General features: G+C 59.5%; 1 protein-coding gene and 1 long non-coding RNA gene across 15 annotated transcripts; one reads left to right on the top strand and one right to left on the bottom strand.

Moving 5' to 3' along the window:
- Positions 1-734: 734 nt before the first annotated feature.
- Positions 735-19,037, bottom strand: NHSL2 (NHS like 2). Of its 13 annotated transcripts, XM_085544468.1 has the most exons (9): positions 8,785-9,404; positions 7,715-7,802; positions 7,299-7,451; positions 6,564-6,700; positions 6,200-6,404; positions 5,301-5,432; positions 2,160-4,271; positions 1,929-2,061; positions 735-1,459 (listed from the first exon to the last, which is right to left on the bottom strand). In XM_085544468.1, the coding sequence occupies exons 1-9, from the start codon at positions 9,274-9,276 to the stop codon at positions 1,156-1,158; spliced, it is 3,756 nt and encodes a 1,251-aa protein (XP_085400594.1). In that variant the 5' UTR covers positions 9,277-9,404; the 3' UTR covers positions 735-1,155. The 13 variants fall into 13 exon arrangements, with proteins under 13 accessions (XP_085400594.1, XP_015715697.2, XP_015715701.2 ...); XM_015860211.3 differs by lacking the exons at positions 7,715-7,802; positions 8,785-9,404 and adding an exon at positions 18,746-19,037; XM_015860215.3 differs by lacking the exons at positions 7,715-7,802; positions 8,785-9,404 and adding an exon at positions 15,144-15,365.
- On the top strand, positions 13,387-14,272 carry LOC146760931 (uncharacterized). Of its 2 annotated transcripts, XR_014945106.1 has the most exons (3): positions 13,387-13,524; positions 13,775-13,929; positions 14,081-14,272. It is a non-coding gene; the product is annotated as an uncharacterized LOC146760931 (long non-coding RNA). The 2 variants fall into 2 exon arrangements; XR_014945105.1 differs by lacking the exon at positions 13,387-13,524 and having other exon boundaries at positions 13,611-13,929.
- Positions 19,038-27,732: the final 8,695 nt, after the last annotated feature.

Consider the following 27,732-nt stretch of genomic DNA (forward strand, 5'->3'; position numbering starts at 1 on the left):
ATGTGAGAAGAAATAAACCAGAAGCTTTCCTAACTCTGTTTCTCTGCTAGTTACTGTCTGGCCTTTTCTCACCTGGAGGAAGAGGAGAGATGGTGTTTCTGCTCAGCCCCCACCCCTCTGGCTATCCCTGCCCCACCACTCCTCACTGTGGCTTCTGCTGCAGTTCCAGCACACGGTCTGTGGGGTCCTGCTTGTGCCAGGGGGATGGTGGCAGAACCAGCAGCACAGGGACAGCAGTGGGGTGCAGCCCCGAGCATAGAAACTGGGAAAGTGCAGGAGTCCTGTGGGTGAGGGTCAGAGCACAGCCCTCCACCCCAACAGCTGGCCAGGTCTGGCCAGCAGCTGTAGGAACTCCAGCAATGGAAGCTGTAGATGTCTCCAGGAGGCACAAGACCACCCCGCTTTTGCAGGGCGCTTCAGTCCTATGGTGGAGGTGGGGAGTCTGTGTTTGCACTAAGGGCTGAAGAGCTCTCTGGAATGCAGCATTGTCAGGGGCTTTTGAGGGGCCCGAGGTCACGGCACAGGCTGCAGACAGCAGGCGCCTGCTCCCCGTGCAGCAGGGAGGATGCTTTAGAAGATGAGCAGGAATGGTCTGTGGCTCTTCCAAAGCAACCTCCAGTCCAACCGGCCCCCAGAGTAAATCTCCACGTTTCCAGCTGAACTCAAAACCTGGGACTTTTGCCTGGGAAACTGATGGCACCACATCAAATGAAAATAAAACATCGTCACCACTGTGCATTAGAAAAAGCCGTTTAAAGTACCACATGCCGAGTGACCAAACAGTTTCAAGCTAGCTTTGCTGCAGGTGCTGGAAGGTGTGTTCCCAAGCAGCAGGAGCTGGCGTCCCAGCAGCACAGGAGGTCCCAGGTCCCAGTCTCCCCACTATAGTGCCACATGTCTGCCTCTCCCCTCCTGCCAGCAGCTCACCAGGGACGTGGGAGCCTCAGGTCCCAACGCTGCTTCTCTGCTGGCAGCTCTCCCACTGGAGAGGAACCAAAGAGGTTTTGACAAGGAAGAAATGAAAGCACGAAAGAAGCCCCAGCGGGGCAGCCGGGACATTCCTTCTGTAGTGACCTGAGTGCCTAATGCTACTGCCCGCAGCACGGCTCACTGCACCAACCCGAGCCCTTTGTGGCCAGAAGGCTCTGTGCAAGGTTAGGGCTGGCTGTTTGCACCATCTAGCTCAGGGGCAAACTCCATCATGACCCTCCGAGCCAGTGGGTTTGTGGTCTTGAGCAGTTCAGCTGCAGACGGCCGGGTACCGCTGCTGGTTTTACTGCTCTTCTTCTGGAGCAGAGCCTTAAAATCTTCATTCCTGCTGGAGGACTTCCCGGTGCTCACTGTTGCTGCAGGGGACTCGCCGGTAGGTGAGCCTGATGTCTTCACAGGAGAGTGGGAATTGGGCCGGCTGCTAAAGCTGTCACTAGGCTCCTTCCGCCCCAGAACCTTCCTCTTGGACCTAAACACCAAAGAGATGTGTGGTGGGAGCAGTCCCAGGCAGGAGCCGCCACTGCTTTGGATGGGATGATTTCCTACAGTGATGGGAAAGGCAGTGCCCATGGGGTAAAGAGCAGTGCATAAGGGGGGGAGGGGCACGTCACCCACCCAGCTCTGCTGGGGCAGGATGGAGGTGCTCAAAGCCAGGCTGGACAGGGCTTGGAGCAACCTGACCCAGTGGGAGGTGTCCCTGCACATAGCAGGGTGTTGGAGTGGAGGATCTTTAAAACCCCTTCCAACCAAGCCATGCTGTGATTCTGAGTTTAGCATACGTGTGGGCCATCCACAACTCCTCTGGGCAATCTGTTCCAGTGCCTCACCACCCTCACTGTAAAAACTTAATTCCTTACACCCTCATGAGTGCATGAGACAGCAACAACCCCTCCAAGGGTGGGCTTGAGTAGCTGTGCCCACCACAGCACTCTCTCTACCTGTGAATGACGGTGAAGAGATCCTCTGTGGTGCGGGATGCCATGAAGACATCATCGTCTTCCTCAGCAATGGAGTCAGCTGTCTTGTCACTGGCGAAGCTCTTCTCCTCTGTGCCAGCCTCAGACGTGCTGCCTGCTTGTGGGGAGGAGAAGACAGCCATGAAATGCATGGGATGACGAGAGGGACCCCCCAGCCCCCTTCTCTGCATGGAACAGCAGGCACACACTCACCTTGCTCTGAGGGGGTCTCGACAGCTTGTGCTGTGCCTGGGACCTCAGTGGGCGTTGGGCCGTCAGTGTCAGGTTGGCAGCAGCTGGGCTCTGCATCCAGCGTGATGATGGGGCTGGGGGTGGGCGCTGGGTCCCCCACACCCCCCACCTGCTGCACCGGGGCTGGGGTGAGCGGCAGGTAGAGCACACTGGGCTTCTTGGGCACCGGTGGTGGCACCTTGGCCTTCCTGCGCTCTGCCTCTGGCTGCGGCTTGTCCTCCAGGCTGCCCTGTGAGAGCCGCCGGGGCTGCCCCGGGCCCCTCCACAGATCCCCTTTCCGCAGAACCAAGCTGTCCTTGATGGTGATGCTTGGTGGGGATGTGGGGGGCAGGGGACCCTCCTCCCGCACGGCTACGGGCTTGGGCAGGATGCATGGGGGCCGCTTGGCCAATGGTGGCTTCTCTGCTACCGGCGGCTTCACTTTCCTCTCTGTCCCTGGGCAGGAGACACGTGGCAGTTCCTCAGCACGCTCCGGGCCGTCAGTGTTGTCCTCTGGCTCGGAGCGGCTGATGGAGCGCAGACGGACAGAGCGCAGGTCGGACTGGGTGACCACGGGCATGATGGGCTGGATGGGACTGGTCTTCTGGACCAGCTTGGTGCCGAAGGTGGAGTCGGAGTGGTGCCGGCTGACCTTTGTCTTCCCCTTCAGGGAGATCTTCAGCCCTGAGTGGTCGAGATGGGCTGGCGGTGTGAGCGGCAGCTCGAAGGACAGCCTGGACTTGGGGCTCCGCTCCATGGGGGATGTGGGGGGCAGTGAGGATTTCCTCTCAGGAACCAGCGGCCTTACCCGCACCTGGTGTGGTGAGTGCCCGAGGATGGCTGAGGTGGGGACGGTGGGTGTGGGGGTTTCTGACTGGCTGGAATACCCACTGGATGGGGACATCAGCCCCGTGGGCCTGCCAGGAGAGGAGGTTTTGAGGTCAGCCTCTGCTGAGAGCTGGGAGGGTGTTGTGGCCCTGGAGACAGAGGGAGACATGAGGGACTCTGAGCTGCCCCGTGCCTTCACACACTCAATGGCTGTAGTCCCTGTGGCTGTGCTGGAGCCGGAGAGGGACCGGTAGGGCTCACCACTCTTCCAGTCTGCCAGGTACCACTGGTGGGGGGCAGCTGGGCTATCAGGCTCTCTGCCTTGGGGGTCTGCATGCACCACCCGGTGCCCAGCGGGCTCCAGCGGGATGCAAAGGCTCTTGGGTCTCTGATCATGAGGCAGCCCCAGGGCAGCTGGGCTGTCCTGCCCTTCCTTGATCAGTGATACACTGCGGGTGGGTGGCGAGGGCTTCTTCTTGGCCTTCTTGAGGGAGATGCTCTTGGAGCGCCGCCGCCGCTGCCCATCCGGCTCTGGCCCTAGCGAGATGTTATCAGTGCTGGTGCTGCCCTCGGAGCCGGCACTGGGGTAGCCCAGGGCACAGTTGGTGCTGCCCCGCCGGGCTTCAGCATAAGCAATGTCCACGGAGCAGAGGGACCCTGAGTCAGTGGGCACCGACAGCGAGCGCTCGCGGAAGCGGCACCCTCCCCGCTCCACCCCCAGGCGCGATGGTTCTGGTGCAGGCTCCGGCTCTTTGTTTGTGGGTGAAAAGTTCACCCTGGCTTCTTGGCCATCACATCTCCGGATGCTCCCAGAGCCAGGAGGAGATTCAGACGTTGTGGCGGAGAAGGAGCCAGGCCCAGTGCTCCCGGCGTGCTCCTCCTGGGTGATGAAGAAGGAGGCGGCCCGCTCGGTGCTGGTGGGTGAGCCCATGGCAGAGCTGCCAGGTGAGACCTCCTGGCCGGCAGCAGGGCTGGGGGTGGCGGTGTATCCGAAGGAGTTGGCACCCCACGGTGGTGGAAAAGAGGAGCCTTGCGGTCCGTTGCAGGTGCTGGGGGCAGACACGTTGTCCATGGGGGATGGTGGTGGGCAGCAGCGTGCCTGCAGCGTGCCCCCAAGGTCACTGAAGGTCTTCCTCAGTGGGGCAGAGAGCGGCTGGTGGGGGCTGGTCTGCTGGCAGGGCTTCCTTCCACCCGTGGTCTCAAAGCTGCAGGACAGGGACTCGGCGATGGGTGGGTGTGTGGTGTGCGCGGGGCCGTTGGTGCTGCCTGTGGGGACAAATGTGGGGTGAGCGTGGGCTGGCACTGCCCTGGGCATTGCAGCCACCATCCTTCCCTATTGGGTGTAGGATGGTTCCCACCCCATGGCCCAGCTCTGGGTTGCATTCCTTGCCTGCATGTGCAGCGTGCCCTAGCTGGCTGCAAGAGAAGGGCTGACCCCAGATGTTCTCCTCTACTGAGTGGGCAACACTCAGCTGGGTACAGTTCCAGCCTGGTTAGCACCCGTGCTGGGATTTGAGATGTGCTATCAAGTGTGTGGACAGTTTAACCAGGGTGGGAGTCTCCATGCAAGAGGCAGTACCCCCATAGGGACCAAAGTGCTGCCCCAGTGCTGTTCTGTGGTGGGCATCACACCCTGGGCCAGGAGGGATGAGATGGCTCGCAGCCCCTCGTCATCTCTGAGCAGCCCAGTGGGAAGGGGCCCAGGGATCCCACACACAGCCAGACAGGAACTCAGGGCTGTGACCAGCTGAACTCTGAGTAACTCCACAGGAGGAGTCTCACTTGGGGTCCTGTCCACAGTGGCTGGCCACTATCACAGGGAAAACCTTCCTCCTACCCAGTGTGAACTTCCCTTGGTGCTGTGGTTTCTCTACTTCCAGTCCCTCTACGTACTTAAGAAGAACCTTTCCTGGGGTCATCACCGAGATGCCCCAGAGCCGGAATGGATGCTGTACTGATGGGATCAAGCACTGCTTCATGGCCATGCCAGGGATGCTCTAAGCACCCTCATTACAGTGGCATGGGGTCAGCCTACTGCCTGTGAGGGAGGGCACAGGGCCAGGTTGGATTCTCAGCATCCTTCGCTCCTTTTAAGCATCTTGGACCCTGACTTGGGGTGTGGGAGTGTCCCCCAACACACGCCAGCTCCAGTGCCAGGCCAGTGTCACCAGCACACCCAGGACCCCACGAGGGCACGGGGTCTGCCTGGTGGCCTTCACATCCCCACGGCCAGGGTGTCCCAGCCCCCCGAGGTGGCTGTGCAGGTGCAAAGAGCTGCGCGGTTCTTGCTGTCACCTTGGTCTCGCACGGACATGTTAGGGAATCCAATAATGGTCCGTCTACGCCGCAGGGTGGACTTGGGGTTCATCGCGGTCTCTGTGTTAAACAGGGAGTGACGAGCACTCGCGTGCCTAGCAAAGTGCTGCCCTGTAGCCAAAACAAACACGCCGTACCGTATTGCTGCTGCCAGTAGGACATGGCCACCTGTGGCACCACGGCTGTACCCCAGCTTGTTAAAGTGAGGGTGGGTGGCAGGGGTGGAGGACGTGGTGAGCCATGTGCTGTGAGATGTAGTGGGTGGTGCTGGCTGCAGGAACACAGAGCTGCTGCGATGGAGGCGGGATGCATGGAATGATGAGAGGTGGTGGCCTTAAGCTGTGCAAGGGGAGGGTCAGGTTGGGGATTAGTACAAATTTCTCCTCTGAAAGAGTGATAATGCACTGGCACAGGATGCCCAGGGAGGTGTGTGGGGAGGTGGGGGGGTCATCGCTCTTAGAGGCATTTGAGAGCTGTGGGGATGTGGCACTGAGGGACACAGTCAGAGGCTGTATTTGTCCATGGGGGGCCTGGGAGCTGCAGCCCTGTGAGAACAGACGGATGGATGGATGGACAGACGGAGCGCGGTGTGAGCCAAGGTGACAACAGTACCGGCTGGTAGGGCAGCACGGCACAAACAAGAGACCGGCTGGTGGCGCGGATCGGACACACGGAGCTGCAGATGGCAGGAGAGATGGCAGGGAATGACGCACACGAGCATGCCGCTGCTGTCCCCTGCTGTCCCCACGTGGCCGGCGGGGACACAGGCTCTCAGCCTGCCCTCCCACCACCCAGCATCCCGATGGGAGCATCCTTTCCAGGTGCCAGCTCAGCTCTATCACCTCTCCCCCAGCCACCAAGCGTGGGTGCTGCCTTACCAGAGACATTGATGGGGACCATGTTGGTCTGCACAGAGCAGAACTGGTGCCGCTGCTTCTCCTCCACGGTGGGCAGGGGGAAGGCTCTGGGCCAGGCTGTCTGCTTGTCAGGGGTGGTGGGGAGGCTCAGGGAGGTGTCGGGCGGTCTCACACCCAGCGTGCTGGCACTGCTGCTCTCCTCCTCATCCACTCGCCGGCTTGGGGGCTGCAGGGAAAAGCATGAATAACCCCGGTGGGACAGGAAGGGCCACCCCCCATCTTGCTGTGCAATGCAGTGCCGATGTATCATCCCCAGCTGATGTCCTGCCACCCCACAGAGTGCTCAGGCACAAAGGTGCATCCCCACCGCGGCCCTGGGACTCACCATAAGCACAAACTCGAGGCGCTTGGAGGGCAGGGGCTGGGGTGACGGCTCCGTGGGGGTTCTGGGGGATGGGTGTCCGGTGGCGCGGAAGGTCTGCCCAGTCACTCTGCTCTCAGCATACTGCTCCTCATACTCCTCTGCAAGGGAAGCAGATGGTAGGACCCTGCTCCAGCCACTGATGTCTGTCCCTGGGCTGTGTCTAGCTGTCCTGCTCGAGATGCAGGAAGGGGAGTGCAGAGCCCTGCAGCAGGGCCAGGGCTGGGAACACTGCAGCTCCCAGGGGGCTGCGAGCCTGGCTGGGGATGGCCAGCGCTCCCCATCTCCCGTGTCCTGTGATTGTTGAGCTAATTAGCACTGGTCGTTACAGCCTATTGCGGAAACCAGCTCTACTTGGGCTGCCATAATGAGATTACGAGCTGGGGGAAGGCCAGGCTGCTGATCTAATCGATGCCTGTAAAGCATCTGATCTGAGGCCGCGTGACGTCGCAATGGAGAAATTGGGAGGAAACAAGATCAGCACCCACGCTGATTCCATTAGCCGGCCCCACGCTCCTCGTGGGCAGCCCCAGGCACAGCTCTGGGCCACAGTGGCTCAGTTGGGTGCGGGGATTTGGGGGCAGAGCAGAGGATGGGCTGCTGGAGGCTGGGACCTCACAGCTCTGCAAGGTGCACAGAGCAGCTCGGTGATGCCCTCAGTGCAGCAGACCCGGAGCTGTACCCAGCAATGCCCAGTACCTTGCAATATGCTCTGCAGGTTGAGCTGAGCCTCCTGATGCAGCTGCTCCATGCCGGGCGGGCGGCCGGCGGCCAGGAAGACGTTCACTGGCTGCTGCCATGATAGCTTGGTGGGGGCGGCTTTCTTGCTCTCCAAGTCCAGGTTAGAAGTGGCTGTGAGCAGGAGGGAGCAGAATAAGAGGGAAGTGAGGAACTGTGCTTCCTGCAAGTGCTGCTGAGGGTTTGGGGCTGGTGCTGAGCCAGCACAGCGCACCCATCCCATCCATCCATCCCTGCAGCAACACGGGGATGGGGATGTGGCTGTGTCATTGCAGGAGCAGAGCCCGTTGCTGCTGCAGACGCTGGACACGCTTCTGTGGGCGGCCAGAGCCAGGCAGGGAGCAGAGAGAAATTGAGGAAGGAAGAAATCAACCCACCGCCCTGGGTGATTGCACAGCTGCTGTCGGGCGCAGGAAGGGCAGTGGTGAAGCAACCTCCTTGCTGCAGGAGAGCAGAAACCACAGCCTAAAGGAAGGGTACAAGGGGACACGGTGCTGTTTGTAGCACTTCATCCACCAGCATCGCCCGAGAGTAACTCACGTTGGCAGGAAAGGGTGGGAAGGGGCTGCGGGCTGCTGGGTGGCCCCAGGGTGCAGGCAGTGCACACCCAGCCCTGCTTCCTGCGTGGCAAACGCTTCCTCTCATCCCTGCACTGAGGGTGCTGTCCCCAGCGAGAGCCTCAGCACCCTCAACCCCACCCCGGCATGCAGAGCAAGCAGCTCTGCGGCTTTGCTGAAGGATGACTGCACCACGGCAGCCCCAGTGCCCAGCACCTCCCTGCTGCATTCCCCCTTCTGCTTCGTTCCAGCCCTTTGCAGCCATTAGGGCCACCAGCATCCCAGGCTGCGTGCCCCCAGCATCACCCCAGCTTCTTCTCTACCCCCAGCCCCCTGCACGACGCCCAGCATCCGAAAGCAGCGTGCCTGCTCCCTAGCCTAGTTACTTTTATAATTTTTGTTACCATAACGACGTGCCTTAACACAAGCCTTTCTTTTTTTTTCTTTCTTTTTTTTTTTTTTTCCTTTTCTCCTTCCCTTTAAATAATTTGACTTGTTTCCATATCAACCAAGAGGTTTCGGGGTGTGCGCATGCAAATCGTGCTGAGCTTTGCCCAGCTGCAGGACCCCATCCCAGAGGGGGCACACAGGGCAGCACTGTGCCCAGAGCAGCAATTGGCCAGGGATGGCATTTCTCTGCCCCAAGTGAGCACAGCTCCCTGTTTTCCAGCAGGAACATGGTTGTTCCTCCTAGAAGATGCCCACAGACAACAAGGGTGCTGCAGAGCTGATGGCACAGGGAGCACACGCTGTGCACAGAGCAAGCTCAGGGTATCACCCCACTGGCAGACCGGACAGCACCTACACAGGGACTCGGGGACCCCCATCCAGCACAATCCTCCTCCCCACGCCCTCCTCCACCACATCCTGCCCCGAGCAGAGCACCTTACCTCCACCTTGGCCCCCTCGGCACCCCTGGGGGCCCACCGTGCCGCTGAAGCCCAGTGGGCAAACGGCAGCACTGAAACCTGGAACCACCCTTGAGCAAAGCGGAAGCACAGCTGGGCAGTGTTGGGGGGGGGGGGGGGGGGGACAGCCAACCCCGGGCTCTGACACCATGACACCCCGCCTGCACGAGGAGCACCCCTTGGGCCAGGAGTGAATGTAATGCCGTGGTGCTTTGGGTGGTGCTCCTTGGAGCGGGTGCTCAGAGTGTTGGGCATCATGCCGTGGCTCTGCTGTATGGCACAAGGAGCCAGCAGCACCATCCCTCTGGACTCCTGAGAGTGCTCAGCTCCATCATGCATCCCTGACACATGCCTCACAGCTGGGGGAAGCCAAGGGAGGGTCACCCAAGGGGGGCACGATGTCTCCCAGGGTTCTCTCACACCTGCGGACAGCTCTGCCCCACACCTCAGGGCAAGGGCAGCATCTGTGTGCATGGACGTGCAGCAGCACCACGATGTCGGGGACAGTTTGCAGAGAGCGTGAGCAAGTGTTCAGGCTCAGGATGATGTGGAGATGGAGGTGTGAGGTGTGGGGCTGTAGCCACAGGGAGTTTGCCCCCAGCTTAGGACCAGCATCGAGCATGAACTGAGCTTTGCTCTCCCCCAGCACCACACAATATGGGGCACAATGTACGCACCCACCCTCAGCATCTCCAATCCACCCCGCTCCACGCCAGCAGCCGCATTTACCTACTGCCCAGGCACCCCGAATCCACAGGGAGATGTTTGACAGAGCCATTGAGAGCCACTTCGTTTCGGGATGAAGCTACGGTGAGATGATGCCGCCAAACTTCCCCTTCTCAAGCACTCCCAAAGCAAGCAGGGAGCGCCAGCACTGCAAAGGTACCCCAGAAGTGATGGAACAGCAGCAGCAGAGGCAGCGTTAGCTGAGCGGCCATGGCAACAGGCACTGGCACAGCAGCATCCAGCCCTGGTGAACCGGGCTGCAAATCTTGAAGCTCAAAGCAATCCCAACAGTGACCCAAACTCCATCATGCTGCAGTGCCGGCAATGCTCTGTAATGCTTTGAGTGAGAGCCCCAACACGGCGCAGTGTGTGGCGCGATGACATTCCCTATGGGCTGGAGCCAGAGTGCACGCTGCTCCTCAGCGAATGGAGAGGAAGAGCAAATAGTAAGCTGTGGGAGCTGGCAGCCACCATGCAAAGTGCCTCCTGTCCCACCTCGCCCCATGCTGGACTCAGAGCTGCCTGGCCAGCAGCCCCGCAGAGACACAGCAGCACTGTGCATTGTATAGCATTCCCATAGAGCAGTGCCCCACTGAACACCCATGTGCCCCACACCAGGACAGAATGTGTGGGGTGGGGTGTGCCCAAGGGAAAGAACACCCCACAGATATTGTGCCACAGGGTGAGATCATAGGGGCTGCAGGCTGCTAGGTGGGTGCCCACACTGCAACCCCACACCTGCACCTCCTGCAGGGCTGCGATGCACAACAACAGCAGCAGCAGCCTGCTCCTGCAGATCTGGGCTTTCCTTATCCTCCCTGTTTCACACGCTGTCAGCTGATTTTGCACTGACAGCAGACAGCAGCGCTGCAGGAGCTGTTGGGGTGGGTGGGTTAGCAGCCGAGGGGGTCACCCAGCGTGCAGGGGAAGGCTGCATTGCGTGAGAGAGCACCAGCAGCAGAGCAGGAAACACCACCGTCCATCAGTAGGGTTCAGAGTGAACACTGTGCCAAAGCCCTGAGGTGCCATCAGGCGAAACAGACACAAACCCATTTCTCTAACTAGATCCCTCCTTTACCTCACACAGGGCAGGAGCAGAGGGGTCCCCAGTGGGGATGGGTGGGGGGTCCCTCCTCCCCAGCTCTGTGGGGGGGCACACAGGGGTGCCGTGCTGCTTTGGGAACAGTCACCACAGCAACCAGCTGTCACTCGTGCAGCGACAGGCAGGCGCAGGGACACGGCAAGCAGGGACATGGGGTAGAAGCCGACAGGGTCTGTCTGCATGGAGGCTGTGGCCCCGCACTGGGAGCGGACGATCGCAGGAAAGTGCCGTTTCCCCCATGCCCTGCTGCATTTGCACTCCACGGGGCCGGGACAATGCGAGGAAGTGGCTGAGAGGGGAGCGCGGCCAGGCCTCGGGACAAAGGGGCCCGAGAGCTGAAAGCAGCCACAGCGGAGCGGCTGGGAGCTCGGCACGGCTGCGGCTTCGTTGCAGTGAGGACGGCCCGGCTGGGCAGGGAACAGAAAGCGGGGCACGCACTGCAGCCACGCTGGGGAAGGGAGGATGGGACCTGCACCGACGCCGTGTCCCAGAGCTCTGTGTCCCCACGCCTGAGCTGCCACCCGATCCCTGCAGCCGTGTGCCTTACCTGCGCGCTGCCACCGTGCGAGGAGCCACTCCGCCTTGGCCATGGCTGCTCAGCAAAGCGCACGGTGAGGAGCGGGCTGCTTCCACCTGCCCCGTTCGCGGCCCGGAGCAAAAGGAAACGGCCAGGAACTGGCTGCTTGAGTCAGCTCCCGCCGCCCACTGTACGGCCCCGGCCCCTCTTCCTTCCCATAGCGCCGCTTTCGGAATGCGGTCGGTTTTTCACGCCGGGCGCTGCAGGAGTCCCCTGAGCCACGAGGGACCACTTTCCACGCACCCCGGGGATCCGTGTGCCTTAGCCAGTTGTTCCCAGGGGAGCGAGCCCCGTGGGAGCCAAGATGGGAGCAGTGATGGGAACGTAGCCCTGGAGTGCTGGGGACAGGCAGCCTTGCACCTGCCACTGCTGCAGACCCCGGAGTTGTAGACCTCAGGGACGGGACACAGCAGATGAGATCAGAGCACATTTTCCCCAGGCACTGGCAGCCCTGGCAGCATTTGCACATGGCCCTGATGGATGGGGCCAAGCAGAGCTGCTCCAGCACGCAGCCTGGGGGAGCTGGCAGCAGATTTCCCCTGGCCCTTATCTGGCATGTCAGAACACCTCCTTAGCATCCACCACTGACAGCTTTCTGAAACACAGCGACCCGAAAGCCCCCACCCCACGGGCAATAGGGCAGTGCCAACATGTTGGCCAAGTGGGAGCTCCACTATGGCTTTGTCAACCCTGCCTTCCCAGGAGGGCCCCGACGCTGCACCTCATAGCACAGCATCCTTCACCCCTCGCATCCCAGGCTCTCTTTGCCCCATTTCATTCCACTGCGACACCCGTTGCAATGGCAGCTGCAAAATGGTACAGAGACAGGCTGTACTTCCACCCCCTCTGTCCGCTCATTATTAAGCTGTGACAGTCGCTGGGGCTGTGACAATCACTCCACATTTTCATGTGGCTCCCTAGCAATAGAATGGGTTCCCCACTGCACCCTTTACTGCTCCTGAGCCTGCAGGCAATGGATCCTGCACAGCCTCGGAGCACTGCCAGCCCTCCTGCCCTGTGTTTTCAGCATTCCCAGGTGCTGGGATGAGGTACTGGGAAGGATAAGCTTCTCGGAGTCTGGAAGGGTTGTGGAACTGCCCAGGCCAGCCATGTGGGGACAGAGGGGTGACCAGGCAGGTCCTGCCTGTTAGACCCATCTATTTCAAGGGCAGCTATGCTCGGTTGCCCCCATGCTCCCCCCAGACGCCCTGTGCAGATTTGCTGGGTGTTCTGCCTGCCTTATGGTGTGAGACCCAACCAGACACCCAACACCCTCATGGGCGGTGAGAGAAGGGAGCTGTGGGTACCAGGGGCTGTGCAGGAATAGGCTCCCCACCTGGGTAGGACCCAGCTCAGGAGCCAGTGAGTGTAGGCCTCTGCCACACAGATGGCTCCTGTAATTTGGGGCTGGCTCCTTGCAACTTGGGGCTCACTCCTTGCAATGTGGGGCTCACCCCTTGCAATTCGGGGCTGGCTCCTTGCAGTTCAGGGCTGGCTCCTTGCAATTCGAGGCTCACAGCCTGCAATTTGGGGCTGACTCCACTCAATTCAGGCTTTGCCCCTTGCAACCCAGACCTTGCTCCCCGCTCCCAGGCCGCACACCGACACCTGCTCCACACCCCGCAGCTCGGTACCGGCAGACACACGGCCCCATCTCTCCCCGTCCCCTGCAGCCTCAGCTGGAGGTGACCTCACCCGCGTCCTCCAAGCGACCCACAGGGACCAGCCGCCCGCGGCACAGCACGAGCCGCCCCCTCCCCGCCTCCGTCCCACCCCGCTCCGGGGGTCATCGCTCCCGGGGACCCCGTCCCATCCCCCGATACCTGTTGCTGCGCGCATCCTGCCCCGCCGCTGGCTGCGCGGCGCCTTCCGCTGCGCGTTGCCCATCCTCCGGCGCGGCTCGGCCGGCCCCGATGCTCAGAGCCCCGCCGCCCCCGGGCCGCTCCCCGCCGGCTCCATACCTCCCCCGCCGCGCCGCGCCGCCGGGAGCGGGCAGCAGAAGGAGGAGGAGGAGGAGTCGAGCCGGGCCGAGCCGGGCCGGGCCGCACCGCACCGCGCCACGCCGAGCGCCCGCCGCATCCGCACGGCCCGCCCGCCCCCTCGGGGCCCGCCCGCCGCGGGGCTGAATGGGTGGGGGCACGGGGGGTGGGGTCACCCCGGTGGCAAGGGGTTGGGCGGGGGAAGAGCCGGGGGTCCCCCTGCACCGCAATCCGCACCACGGCGTGTAGGGTGGTCGTGGGTGGCAGCTCCCGAAGGCAGCCAGGGCACCCCAGGGTGCGGTGGGAGCTGGGAGAGTGCGGTGGGGGCTGCTCTTGGGGTGGGTAAAGCCGGTAGGAGCCATGGGGATGTGGTCTGTGGTTCGTGGGTGGTGGCGTCTGGGGGGTGCGGTGGGAGGAACGGGGAGCACTCCATGTGCCAGGCTGGGTGTCACTATCCACAACTGGGTGCTGCTGTCCCAGATGATGCAATGGGACCTGGCTGGCACGTGTCCCTTCGCACCCAGAAGACAGTGGCACCCAGAAGCACCAGGGTCACCCTGCTCCATCCCAGGCCATCCTCCATCCCAGGTCATCAGTGCTGGAGCATCCTTCACCCAGCAAAGCTCAGCATCCACGGAGCGACAGAAAGGACCAGAAAGCGACGGGAGGTTGTTATGGCAACAGCCACAAATTGGATCAGTACTCTCTGTGAGGAGCAGCAGCACGAGTGCTGCAAGGAGCAGGTGGGTGTGACAGCTGCGGCGGTGCGGGGGCACAGCTGTGCCACCCCCGGATTGGGGCAGAGAGCCCCCGCCTCGCCCAGGCAAAGCCAGGCTCTGCAATGGCTGCAGAAATGCCATCCCCGTGTGTATTTTCTCCTGCTGTGATGCGCAGCCCGGCCAGCAGAGCACTGCGATCTTGTAGCCCTCATCCCGTGCAGGGATCCCTGTGTGCTGCACCTCTGCTTCCAAAGCAGCCCCCAGCTGGAGGAGAAAGCTGCTCCTTTGAAGCGGCCATCCACACCAAGTGGCCCAGCTGATTATTTTCCGGCCAAGAAACAGCGTTAAAAAAAAATATAATAATAATGAGAGGCTGGGATGAGCTCATTGGAGAACAATGGCTCAGGGCCCGAGCCAAGGACAGGGGGAGCGGGACCTGGGCCCTGTACTGCCCCGTGCAGCCCAAAGCAGTGTGGGTGGCTGTGGGCTGCTGGGGGGGAGGGTCTGGAGCCCTGTGCCCGCGCCCCACTGCTCGCCCCACTGAAGGTGACCCCCAAGCGGCCCCTGGCACCGCTCTGCTCTCCGATCCCAAAACGCGAGCTGAGGCTGTCGTGCCACCTCGTGTCCCCTCTGGGTTCTGCATTCCTGGGATTCCTCCCGCGTAGCAGCGCCAGTTTCCTCGCTCCTCAACCCGGCTCCCCCCCGCCCTCCCCCCCGCCAAGTGCCAGGAGCGCAGGACCAGCTGTGAGCTCTCTGCTGCCCGTGCAGGAATATGCAGCCCACACGGGGACAACGGGTACCCCAGCGGCAGGCACCCCAAAAACTGCACCTACATCCTCTGCCACCAGAGCTGCTTCCAGCCTGAGAAAAGTGAGCACAACCGAATGCCACCCGGCCAGGTGCCACATGCTGCCGTGTCCTCCCCACGACACTGAGCCCATGGAGGAGGATGTGGTGGCAGTGACCCTGCTGGGCTGCAGGACATGGCACTGGCACACTGTCCTCAGTGGCACAGCACCGCTGCCTGATCCCACCCGGAGCCCCCACCCCGCAGCCAGGAATGTAGCAGCGAGGTGGGGGCATGGGGGCACCTCCCCTCCCAATGGAGTCTCCAGGCAGAGCTGCAGGCAGGAGGAGGCGGAGGAGGAAGCACCCAGCGCTGGGGACGCCCTGCGCTCCCTGTCCTCACCCTGCAGAGCTGCCGGACCCTCCCCAGAGTGGAGGATAGAACTACATACCCAGCTCGGCCTCCTCTTCCTCTCCCCACGGGGCTGGGGGCCGGGGAGGCTGAGTGCTGCCCCGTGCCCCGTGTCCTCATGGCACCGCAGCCCCCAGGGGGGTGAGCTGGCTGACGGCAGCGGGGCAAACTCGGCCGCTAACTCGCTCCAGCTTCGCCGGGAGAAAGGCTGCGTGGAAATGCTTCTCCCACCCCAGCCCAGGCCCTTCTTAAAGACGCAGCTGCACTTCCCCGCTGCAGACGCATGCCACGGCGCAGCCATGGAGACGGAGCGAGGACGGAGTGTCCCATCGGCCCCCCACGGCCCTTCATCGGGACCCCCGAGCAGGGATGTGTATGTGGGGAGAGGAGATGCCCCTGCTCACCCTGCAGCGTGCTATGGGCAGAGCCTCCCCTCCTCGTTAGTTAATAAGGATCAGGCGGCTGGCCGAAGGGCTTTCCTCCAGGCTGCAGCCCGTGGCTCCCATGGGGTCTCATGGTGACGTTCCTTGCCCTACCCTTTGTCCCCACTCTTTGGGGTTCATCTATGGGGTGATGGTGCTCTCCTCCCCAAGGAGCTGCAGCATGGATCCCTGCATGGGCAAGAGGGAATCCTGCCTCCCTGCCCTCATCTGCTGCCACTGCTTCGCCCTTTTGCAGGTGAGCAGACACCTGGAGCCACCGAGCAGCTCCCACCAGCACCAATCCTCTGTAACCTTCTGTCTGCTTCCAGCCAGGCAGACATGGGGCGCCCACACCCCACCCCAGAGCTCAGCAGAGCCATGGAAGAGGGTTTTCAAATATCCAAACACAAAGTGCAAATGCAGTTTGCAAGTTGCAAATCTGCATTAGCTTCACCTCCCTCTCACCGTTCTGCTCACTGCAGCCAGCAATCCCCATGTGCAGGTCAGGTGAGCACAGAACAACTGAGGTGCACTGCATGAGGGGATAAACCATTGGGGTGCAGGTGAACCTGGTGTGCCTCTGGTGCTGCCAAGTGCACATCCAAACCGACATGGCACAGAGCTGGTCTGTGGGATCGTATGGAGGAAACCCAGTTCCTTTGTATCACCATGAGTGCTGTCCTGCAGCCAAACCTCAGCTCCCCCCCCACCCCCAGCCCTTCCCAGCCCCTCTGTGTCCTTGCAGCCCACGCACAGCTGATGGCCAGGACCACCCAGGGCACTGCTGGCTGCCAGCACAGGGCTGAGCACTGCAGGGTGGACACCTGGATGTGCCCGGTGCCACTGGGTGCCAGGGAGCACTGGTGCTCCCTGTGGGCTGCTGTGCTTCATTGCTACAGCAATCGGCAATTACCCTGGCAGCAGCCCTGGTAAAAGGTCCCTGCAGCTGGAAAACAGTTTGCCAGAATGAGCTCTGTTTGTACATGAAAGTGAACGCATCCTTCAGACTGCTTAAGATGATGCAAACCTCTTTGGAGACCCAGCTGAAACAGAGCCATGTTCCTGTGCACCTTGGCCGCTCTCAGAGCCAGCACGGGGCTGGAGGTGCTGCGTGCCTGTACGGAGCAGCACTGTTGCAGAAATGCCGGCAGAACCTCGGGGAGAACCTTAGGGCTGGAGGAGGAGTGGGCACCGGGACGGCACCGACCCCTTGTGCCTTCTTGCCTTTAGAACGAGCAGCTCCCAGGAGAGGCGCAGCACAGCGTTCCATCCCCGCAGCTCTGTGGGCACAATGCCTTCATACCTCCCGGCGCCAGGCCCTGTTGTATTCAGCACTGAGGTTTATTTTGGGAGCAGCCGGGCCCCGAGGGGCTGAGCAGGGAGCACAGCTCATGTCCCCGCTGCCACCACCCAAGGGACACGTCCCCGCCATTGGGCAGCCGGGCTGCACATCCCTCCACTCTCACACGATGGCCAATGGATGAATAAGGGCTGAGGAATCCAGCAGCCCCCTGCTTCCAAGAGTGGAAACAGCCCCGCTGTCTCCTCAGATGAAGTGATGTGGGAACATCCAGGATGCTCCAACCAGGGAACCATCCTGGGGAAGGGTGACGCTGGCACCTGGCCCTCTTTGTCTGCCCCATGCTGGGGTGCAGGAGGGCTGCAGGAAGGCTGCCCTGGGGCACGTGGTGCTGGTTGATTCCCTGCTCCATCCCCCATGGATGAGACGTTGGGTTTGTTCCACTCTAAGAGGAGAAATGTGGATCATCTTCAAGAAATGGAAAAAGGGGGGGAAAAACCCCATCCCATCCTGACAGCTCCCCACCCAGGGACTCTGCACAAAGCAGCCCTGGGCTGTCCCTGCAGGGATGGTGCTGGCAGGGGTTGCACCCTCCGGACACGTGCACCGATCTCCCCAGGGGCAGCAGATGGTGGAGCACTTGGAAAAACAAACATCATTTGAAGCAGCACTCAGAAGTGCACTCACCCCCCTGGGCTGCAGAACGGCAGTGGTGGATGGATGGGAGCGGGCAGTGCTGCCCTATGGGGTGGTGGGAACACAATGAGCGTGAGGTCTCTGCCATCCACTGACCAGTCTCAGGGAGGAAAGGTGAGATTTGGGTCTGTGTGCACCTCCAGATAAGCTGTTGATGCTGATGCACGCCCACATGTTCACATCTCCAGTGAGATATTGGAAGGGGACTGTCCTGACCACTGCCTGTGTCCACGGTGCCAGCATCCATCACAGTGGCACAAAGCCCCTGTGGCCACAGAGTGTCCCCAACCTGCCGGCCAGGTGGGACCATCTGGTCACTATCACTGCCAGCTCCTCCTCCTGGGGACGGTGACATCGCTGGGCTCAGCCCGGGTGATCTCAGTGCCTCCTGCTCCCCATATTCCTCTCCAGCCAAGGCAGAGACCACAGGAGCCTCTTCTTCCTCTGATGGTTTCTCATCCCAGCCGTGGCTCAGCGTGCAGCCATGCCATGAAGCTCCAGCACTCATTTCCCACGGCTCCGCGCAGACGGGGCAGCACTTACAGACAACACAGATTTTACTGGGGGCCTGAGAAATGAGCTGTGCTTCTGGGGAAAACGTGCCGCAACAACATCCCCCTTCTCCCCCTCTACCCTCCTCTTCCTTTCCTCCCCCCCCCGCCCCCCCCTCCGTCCAACCCTCCCAAAGCGTTTTAAAATAAACTTTTCTAAACAAATCCAAAATGAGCTTATTTTAAGCTCCTCCGAAGCAGGCTGCCTGCTTCTGACCCGGTGATGAAACCGCTGCCAAACAGAAGGGCTTGAAAAGGGAAACGAAAGCGGTTCGGGCAAAAACAAACCCCTCTCGCTGCCAGGAGCGGGCAGCACGCTGCGGCCACGGGCTGTCACCTCGGCTGTGCCAAACACGAGTGGAAGCTGCTGTAAGGGATACAAGGATGGAGACGAGGATCTGCTCAGCCCCACGTCGCCTCTTTCCCGAGGAGGCTGCAATAGAACAGCCTCGGGAAGACGGGATGCAGCGCGAACCTCAGCTGTCAGCCTGGGAGCTGCCCGCTGCAGGGGGGAGAATCACGGCCGGGTAGAGCGCGGCGCTGCCGCTGAGCTTCCCCGACGTCACCCTGGTACAGCACTCTGTCCCCAAGCAGGTGCCGCCCCGGATGCGGAGGTGACACGGAGTCCACCCCAACGGGCACCGAAGCGCGGACAGCCCCGTCAGCTCCTTACCTGGCCGTCCTCGCAGCAGCTCCTGCAGGCGGGAGGCCCTGCGGTGCAGCCGCCCGGTGCGGCGCCCCAAAGCCTCGACGTGTCCCTCGATGTCCCCCAGCAAGGCGAGCGAATGGCCGCAGAGCTCGGCGAGCTGCCGGAGCAGGGTGAGAGCCGCCAGGCTGCAGACGTCCCGCAGCTCGGACAGCGGCACGGCGCGGCTCGGCCGGGCCACCACGGTTCGCTTGTAGAACGGCATGGCACGGCACGGCACGGCACGGCACGGCCGGCCCCGCTTCCCCAGCCCCAAGCCTGCTCGGGCTCTGGGCCGGCCGATGGGGGGAGGAGGAGGAGGAGGAGGAAGAAGAGGAGGGAGGGGCGGCCGCGCTCGGGGATGCTCGGGGAGCCCCCGGTTGTTCCCTGCAAACCTTCCCGCGGGTCCCCTCTAACCAGCACACACCAAAGCAAATATTTGTGTTGGCCCAGGAGCAGAAATTCTCCTCTTTGAAGCCGTCCCCCGCCCGCCCCGGGGTGCTGCTCTCCGAGAGCTGCGGGCTCTGTGCGTCGGGAGCCTCGGGGCTGGGACGAGCTGTGATGGAAGGGCAGAGCCCCACGGGCAGCGATGGGCACCTGGAGTGGGATTTCTTTGCAGCCCCCAAGGCTTCTGCTCCTTCACACGGCTCTCTGGACTTTAACGCTTCATTTATGGCCGTGAGGGTCCTGTGCACCTCTCCCCTACCCACACACCCCGTGTGCAACCCCAGTGACAGCCCCGATCGGGTTTCCCACAGCTTTGTTTGCCCTCCTCATGCTGGGATTTTTTTTATCTCCTCCTTCAGGAGAAAGCAAAGTGCATTGGCAGCATGTCCGTACGGCTGCGTCCTTGTGGGGTCACGGCTGTAAAGCGCAGCTCAAGGGCAGCACGGACCGGATTTCTATGCATCCCAAAAGCTGAGAAGAGCCCAGCATCATTGCTGGGGGGAGGGGACGGCTGCAGTGAGCACAAAGAGCCGCTCCCCCCACGCACTCTTGCAGCATCCAAATATTTCCAGCGCTGGGAATATCCTGGGCTGGGTGCCGCCCTGCCTGCATGCTGAGCCTCACTGTGCTGGACTCTACTTGGCCATGAACTCATCCAAACCCAGCCCCTTCCCTTTGCTCCTCACTCCCAGTTTGGTTCCCCTTCAGCTCTCCTTTAAGCTGCAGAGGGTAAATTCAGCACTGCAGTTGTGGGGTTCAACATATTTACCCCAGAACATTCGTTGTGGTGCCTCCCTTCCAGGCTCTGTATGTTGCAGATGGAGAAACTGAGGCACAGGCTCACGTCTTGCCATGAGGGTGAGGTCAGTCCCCGACCATGAATCACCTGTGGGGTGCGGAGAGCATCTGGAGCCCATCAGATCCCTCATGCAGGTGTGGCAGGGAGGAACGGGCTGTGCTGAGCTCTGGGAGCCCGCTGTGTGTTGTCACACTCCTCCAGTCCCTCTTGCCCCAGCACTGACCTCTGTGCTGCCAGAAAAGGGAGAATACACAACGACAATATGCCCATTTCTGTTTCCAGCTGAGAGCTGCTTGTTTCAAGGTATCTTTACAGAGGCTGAGCAAAGCCGTGCTCCTTGTCAGCTGCCACGAGCACCAGTGGTTCGTGCTGAGGCTGGGACTGGTGGTGGGGCTGAGCCATTGCTGGATGAGCCCTGGGGGTTCACCAGTCCACCCCACATAGGGCTGGCCAGGACAGGAGCAGCCGCAGTCATGCTCAGCAGCTGCAGGGCAAACCCCGCAAGGTTTGACCCACAAGGGCAACACAAGGCGAGGGGTGGCTCCGACCCTGGTTTGGTCCGTGCTCATCCTGTTCTCAGGAATTCGTTCCATTTCTTAAGGCTTGTGTATTGCAAACCCCGCTGCGTGCTGTGGGGCAGCGTTAGGGGTTCTATGGGGCTCAGGCAGCTCCGTACAGGACCCGATGGGGTCGCGGCTGCAGCCGGCTGCCGCGGACGTGCAGGATGCCGGCACATGGAGCGACGGGCTGGGGATCCTGTGGGAAACATCCTGCTTGGCCACTGGCTGGGCAGGAGCGTGGCCAGTTCTGCGAGTCCTGATTGCAACCAGATGCTGCTCCAGCACCGCCGCAACCCGGAGACAACCCACGCACAGACACGGTGCTGCCGGTGCTGGGGAGGCTCCAACACGGAGCGCATGGCACCAGGTGCTGGGTCATCCCACCCAACGCCCGGCCGACAAACGGGACGCGCTTCTCCTCTGGCACAGCGGCTCCCATCGGGCTCCCGGTGCCCACTGGAGGGTGCTCTCTGCCAAGCTTTGCTGTAGCTCTTCCCCTTCAGCGGGCAGAGCGGCAGGTCTGGCTCCTGCAGGGTCCGATGCCATTTCCCACCCAAACATTCTCTCCGTTGCATCACGGTGTTTGTCTGCTGAAGCGGCTCCCCAGCCTTCACCCCACTCTCTGGCTCGGTGAGGTTTCCCTGCGATGCTTACGAGTCCGTCTGGATTCAATCAGCTCCCTTCTGTGTCATCGACAAACTGGGCTCCACTTCCCGGCTCCTTCCCCTTCCAGATGGCTGCTGAAAGCATTAAGCACTGCCACGGGACAGCGGCTGCTGCCTTCATGACAAACCGAGATCCCCTCTGTCCCATCTCAGCCTTTGCTTTCCGGAACAACATTCTTCTCCCACCCCCTCGTGCTGCTCCTCACAGAGGTCTGAACGGGCCAAGCTCCATCCTCACCACAGACCTTTCAGGCAGGCTGACTGTCTTCCCTTTGCAGAGCCCATCTGCACTCCGCTCATCTATTTTTAAGCACAACTGAAAACCATTTTCCAGGAACAAACATACTGGGCTGCAACCCCTCAGACCCAAAGGGGTGTGCCGGGGCCAGGCCCTCAACCCACTGCCAAGGCTGTGTGTTCCTAAAGGCAGATGTACAGTGAAAGCTATGCTGCTGGAGTCTGCAGAGTCCCTGAGCTGCCCTGTGAGCACTTTGGGGCTGCAAGAAGGGCTGTGGCCATGCTGCTTCCTACCATGGAGGAGGTAGTTTTGCTGTCCCCAACTTCAGCATCCCAGCAATGGGGCCAACAGGAGCAGGACGGCCATGCGGCTCCAGCAGGGGCACGGCAGCTCATCCTCTCCCATCAGTGAGCAGCGTCACACCGTGTGATCCATCACTGTCACTTCCCATTAGGATAATAAACGTCTCTTGCTGCATAATCTGCTCTCTGGTCCTGCCAGCCCCGGCTGTGCTCCCTGCACGTATCAAACACACACAGAATGTTGTCATTACTGTCTGTGTCATTTGCTAAGTGGCTCCCAGCAAGTTAAGCAAACGTCAGTTAGAACTTCTCCTTATCACAACGCGCTGCTCAGAAGCTGCTTTGCTCCTTCACTGCCTGGAGCTCACAGAGAGGTGGGAACAGGGGGGGCTGAGGGGTAGATCCAACGTTCTGTTGCTAACATCAGTGCAGATAAGGCTGCTTATGGCTGCGCATGCTTTGGCTGTTTTTCTCATGAGCAGAAAACTCCGGGACCTGGGCCATGAGCTACAGCCAAGTCAATGAGAGCAGTCACTGGCTGTGTGCTTTCTGAAGTGAGATCACATGGAAAACATGGGGAGTGAAGAGCTCTCACAGCCCAGCACTCTGTGCCAGCCAAGGCTGCTGCAGGAAGGCTCCCAGCAGCCCCAGAACCCTGCAGTGGGGTGCTGGATCCATCCTGCTGGGATGCTCCTATTGGTTTTCTACTGATCGGTGTTTCAGCAGCAGCTGGGGTTCCCCAGAGAGGAGGGGAAACTGATGGAGGGACGTGTGACAGCACACAGGGCCAGAGAGCCATTCCTATATGCATAGAAACACAGAATGGGAGCACAGCCCGAGTGGGAAACCACCTCACCAGTTGGGCCCAATGCTGTGGAAAAGGATCAAAGGTGAGATGGATGGGCACCCAACCCAACTGCATCTTGAGAACCTCTCCAGTGATGGGGACTCATCACAGCCCCATGAGCCCTGTGCTGGTGAATGGTTGTCACAGAATCACAGAATGACCCAGGTTGGAAGGGACCTCAAGGATCATGTAGTTCCAACCCCCCTGCCTGGCAGGGCCACCAAACATACACCTTTACTAGATCAGGTTGCCCAGAGCCTCGTCCAACCTGGTCCTGAACACCTCCAAGGACGGGGCATCCACAACCTCCCTGGGCAGCCTGTTCCAGGGCCTAACCCCTCTCTTAGTAAAGAACTTCCCCCTTGTCCCCACTGCACTTTCTTATACCAAGACCCGAACCCTGCTGGTGCAGCTCGTACCCATTGCTCAGCCTTCTCCACATGGCCACACTCTGAGTGGTGGAACATCACAACGAGCCCCCACCAGCTCCAGGCTGAAAAGACCCAATTCCTTCACTGTCATCCAGAGCTTTACTTGTCTCTATGGTCCTCCTCTGGACCCTCTCCCCACCATCTGTGCCATTCTTTAATTGAAGGACCAAAACCAAACACAGCACTTTGGCTGTGACCCAAGAAGCACTGACAGAGATCCACAACCAGCAGGACTGGCAGCAGCACTTCAATTAACGCCCTGCTTAAGTGGGAGTTTCAGAATCAATCCATTGACTGATGTTGGTAGTTATTCCTCAGTGCTCAAAAGGAGTTTCTTTCTCGGTGCACGTCACTGTCTGGAACACCCAACCCAGTATTTCATTAATGCAGACCTTCCATGTCATCCTTTCCATCAGGATGGGCTGTTTGATCCCCAAGTGCCCAATTGTGGCCAGTTTTAAATGAGTTCACTCAAACTCTGCTTTACTCCAGAAGGATTGCAAGGCAGAGCTTGCATTGAGCACCAAGATTGCTTTGGGATACATCTCCTCTTAGTATCCCCCCCATTCCCAGAGGTGTAAGCAGTTCCTGGCTTCCCAAGCTTCCATCATGGGAGGACTTCAGTCACCACCCATAGCCCTCAATTCCAGACACCCACAGCAGCGATGCTCTCTGGACTCTTCCCATGCAGGAGAAGCACCACCAGGTGTCACTGAAGCTAAAGAGTTCTTGAGGCTGAGGACACCCCCGGCAGGGAACAGCACTCAACACCTTACCTTGGGTCAGCGTGAAGCTGTGGCTCTCCCAAACCAAGCAGGAGATATCCCCATCCCTCTTTGCCATATGCACCCCACCTGGGCTCTACCAAGATGGGAAGACATCACTCTAAAGAGCAGATGGGGGGGGGACCCTGAGCAAAGCCCCCCTGCCCAAGCTTTGCCTCACATTGAAATTCAGTGTTTTAAGTCCTCTTGTAACATAAACTTTTGATGTGTGGCTGTGACTGCAAATGGCCGAGCAGCAGCAGTGCACAGCTCGGCGACGTATTTAATTAGATACGGGCTAGTTTATATGCAACATTTATTATAAAAACGTATTAAATTACCAGCATATTTTCTGCCTGGCTTCACATAAATATTCATATGGCCCAAGGGGGGGGGGGGGGGGGGGGGAACTGCTTCTCCCAGAAATAAATAGCATTACTTTTTGGGACTGAAATACGCATTTCTGGAGCGGAAATGAATTATTTATTTACCCTTCTGCTGTAAGACGTGGGCAGCACCAGGGTGGGCTGCTTAAGGGGGGAGAGGAGGGGAAGTGTTGGTTGTGGGTCTCACTCCGTGGTGGCATTGCTGGGTGCTGACACTGAGTGCCACCCACTGTTCATCTGAAGGGCTCCAGGAGAATCCACCGGGGTTTGTGCAGAGCTATTCCTGCTGCTAAGAGCCATAGATCACAGTATCATGGAGGTTAGAAGAGCCCCTGAGACCCCTAAGTCCAGCCCCACTGCACCCCTCAGTGCCACATCCCCATAGCTCCAGAACACCTCAGGGATGGTGACCACCCCAGCTCCTTAAGCAGCCCATGTATCAGTGCTCTTAGAGATTAATTGTTGAAGTTTCATAAATAGGAGACAGGATAAAACATCACACGGTGCTCCTGAATCAGCCCCATGGCAGCAGGTGGCACCTTGGCAATATGGCTTTGGAGCATCCCCTCCCAGGGGCAGGGTTGCATGGGGGTCCCTAACAGGGGATGGGAGACCCATGGGGTGGGAAAGCTGAACCTCGTGCCTCACTGCCATGAAAACAGGGGTCACTCACTGGTGCCCTTCTCACAGCCTGGGAGCCCTGAGCCTGGCAGGGGTGGGCTTTAAAGAATCAGAGCTGGAAGCAGCGTGGGGAGAGGAGCTGCAGGGCAGGGGCAGCTATTTCTGAAGCCTTTCATTTCTGTTCTGACGCACTCAGCTGCTTCTGAGGCTCCCATGCGTTCAAAAGGATCTTGCTCCAGTTTCTCTTCGGATACAACTTCACTTTTGACTTTCAAAGCTCCTGCTTTTTGAAGAGCTCACATGAAAAGCATCCAGACAAAGCCACCTTCAGCCCCTCACCACTGCAGACACAAAAGCCCTGACCCCACCAGCCACACACTGCACAACATCTCAGCTCCTTCTCACTCCACTCCTGCCTACCTGAAAACAACAGCTCCTTGGGCAACAAGTTCTTTTGGGCCACGCAGACTGAGAATGCCTACACGAGTGGGCCCAACATTGATGGGAGTGGGTGCAATACCCTCCCATGAGGTCAGGTATGCGGATGAGGCTGGAGCAGCTGGGGGCTGAAGACCCCATACCTGAAGCACATTGTAGCCCAGCATCTTTTGGTCCCTTCAAACTGAGTGTTCCCATTAAAAACAACTGGATAGAGTGCATGTGGTGCCTGAACTCTTGGCAGCTTGATGCTTGGTCCCCAGTTAGCTTTAGCTGGTTTCGCTTTTAACATTAGTGATTGTAATTGATACCTGAACACGGGATAACTGCTCCTGGATTGAGCTGCTGTCAGCCTTCATGACACTTCATTCCATCACGGACTGATTTATGGGAGCTCAGGGCCTCACAGGTACGGTTTTCTGTTTTCCTGCCCAAGAGCTGCTTTTATTTTATCCTCATCACCTTTTCTTATAGCTAACAAACCAGCGCTCACTGTCTGCCATTTATTTGTGTTAGAACTGGACTGACTGAGCACAGCAGGAGGAAGGTGTGCACATTCAGCTGGAGCTGCAGCAATAGACAGAGCCACACACGAGTGGGCTTGTGGTCCTTTGGTTGATGCTCCTTTCCACCTACCTGGTCATGGAGGAGCCCTGGTGGGAGCACTGTGCACAGAGGCACTGTGTTGGCTCTCCGTCAAGCTGTCCCCACGCAAGGTCAGTCACCTCAAGTCACCTCTCAGCAGCACTTTCATACCCAGCACCGACATGTGATGCAGAGGGCATGGGATGAGGCAGGAGATGCCATCGTGCCCACTCACTGCTGAGCACTGGGCTGGCATTACCCAGCAGATGGAGACACATGGAGAAAGCCCTTCCCACCCTTCACACAAAGCCAAGAAGCAAAGAAAAGGCCCTTTGCCCTCCTCCTCTTTAGCACTGCTTCTCCCCAGTGCAGGAGAAGTAATTACCCATCTCTCCATGCCTGATGTGGAGAGGCTGCTTTTCCATCCCATGCATGCCCCAGCACCTTGCTGAAGTTAAGTGATGAACACCATGGATTTCCCCTTGTTCCCCTTATTCTCTAATGGGGATCTGATGGCTTTTTCTTCTGTTTTTCACCTAGTGCCCACTCAATTAACAAAGCTGGGCCTGCTTTGCCTTTGGGAGGGGTCTAATCCTCAGGAGGAGGGCAGAGGGGCACAGACCCCAACAGTCCCTGGGTGTAACACAGCTGAAAGCACAGCAACATCAGCAGAGCAGCAAGGCCCCAGGCTATAGAAAGTGAGGATGTGCTCAAACACAACAGCCACAGAAATAAAGGAAAAGAAAATACTTACCTCCAAAAGGCCTGAGGCACACAGGGATCTTCAACAAGACACCCTCACCTCCACTGCCAGCCCTTAAGCTAGGCCTGGGAAGGGCTGGATCCTTCATTGCATACAACTGAGCTCCCCTGGGTTGGCTCTGCATCCCCACCAGCTGCCCCATCACTGCTTCAAGCCATGAATTAGCATTTCTGCTACATTGGGTTTAGCCCTGAGCCCTCGACAAGCACCTTCTGCCTCTGGCTGTAACTGACCTGAATGATGTTATTGAATTAATACTATTGATGTCCCCTCCTGAAGGTCGGCTTGATAATAAAGTCACACGATGGTATTTATGCTAATATGAACATTAATGACCTGCCATCTTTATGTGTATTAATGGTTTGCTTGTGATGCTCTTTATAGCTGTAATGGAAGGCTGGTGACTGATATACCTCTGCGCTTTATGGAGGTAATTAAGAAAAGAGCACTTTCAGGCATTTATTCACAAACACCCACCAGGATATGGAGATTCCAACACAGAATGGCTCTGCTCTAAGGGATAAGGAGCTCAGCCCCATCTACTGCGGTGCTGGATGCAATGAGCTTTAAGAGTCCCTTCCAACTCAAACAATTCTATTTCCCAAGCACATGGAGTTTCCTATTCTTCCCAGTGGCCACATGAGAAGAGCTCAGTGCTCGCCCTGCTGGGGCTGGCTTTCCCATTCTTCTCTGTGCAGTGGGGTCACGACTCACTCCTGTCCTCTTAGGATGTCCATGGGGAGGGTGAGCAATGCTCTGGAATGCATTCCCCACAAGCAGCGCTCTCACACGCCCCACAAGGCAGCAAATCTGTGGGGTCACACGCCCTCCACCTTCACCTCATGCCTTGCTTTGCTCACATCAGCTCACCTGGGGCTGTCAGTGAGCCAGCAGGTGCTGCATGCACAGACATCCCATGCACGGAGCACCCTGTGCCATCCGAGCAGATGGGCAGAGGATTGAAAACCACGGTCATGGCCCTCTGTTTTGAGGCAATGGAGCGCACAGTGCGGAAGCAGAGGGGGAAAGATATTCTCTCTGACTGCTCAGTATTGAATATTTCACAGCTCGCGGAGCCCCGGCAGCACATTAGCATATGGCAGAGTTGCCTCATTTTTGGCTACTGTGA

The sequence above is a fragment of the Coturnix japonica genome, chromosome 4 (assembly GCF_054131305.1).
Source record: "Coturnix japonica strain WE chromosome 4, WE-NBRP24, whole genome shotgun sequence".
NCBI lineage: Eukaryota > Metazoa > Chordata > Aves > Galliformes > Phasianidae > Coturnix > Coturnix japonica.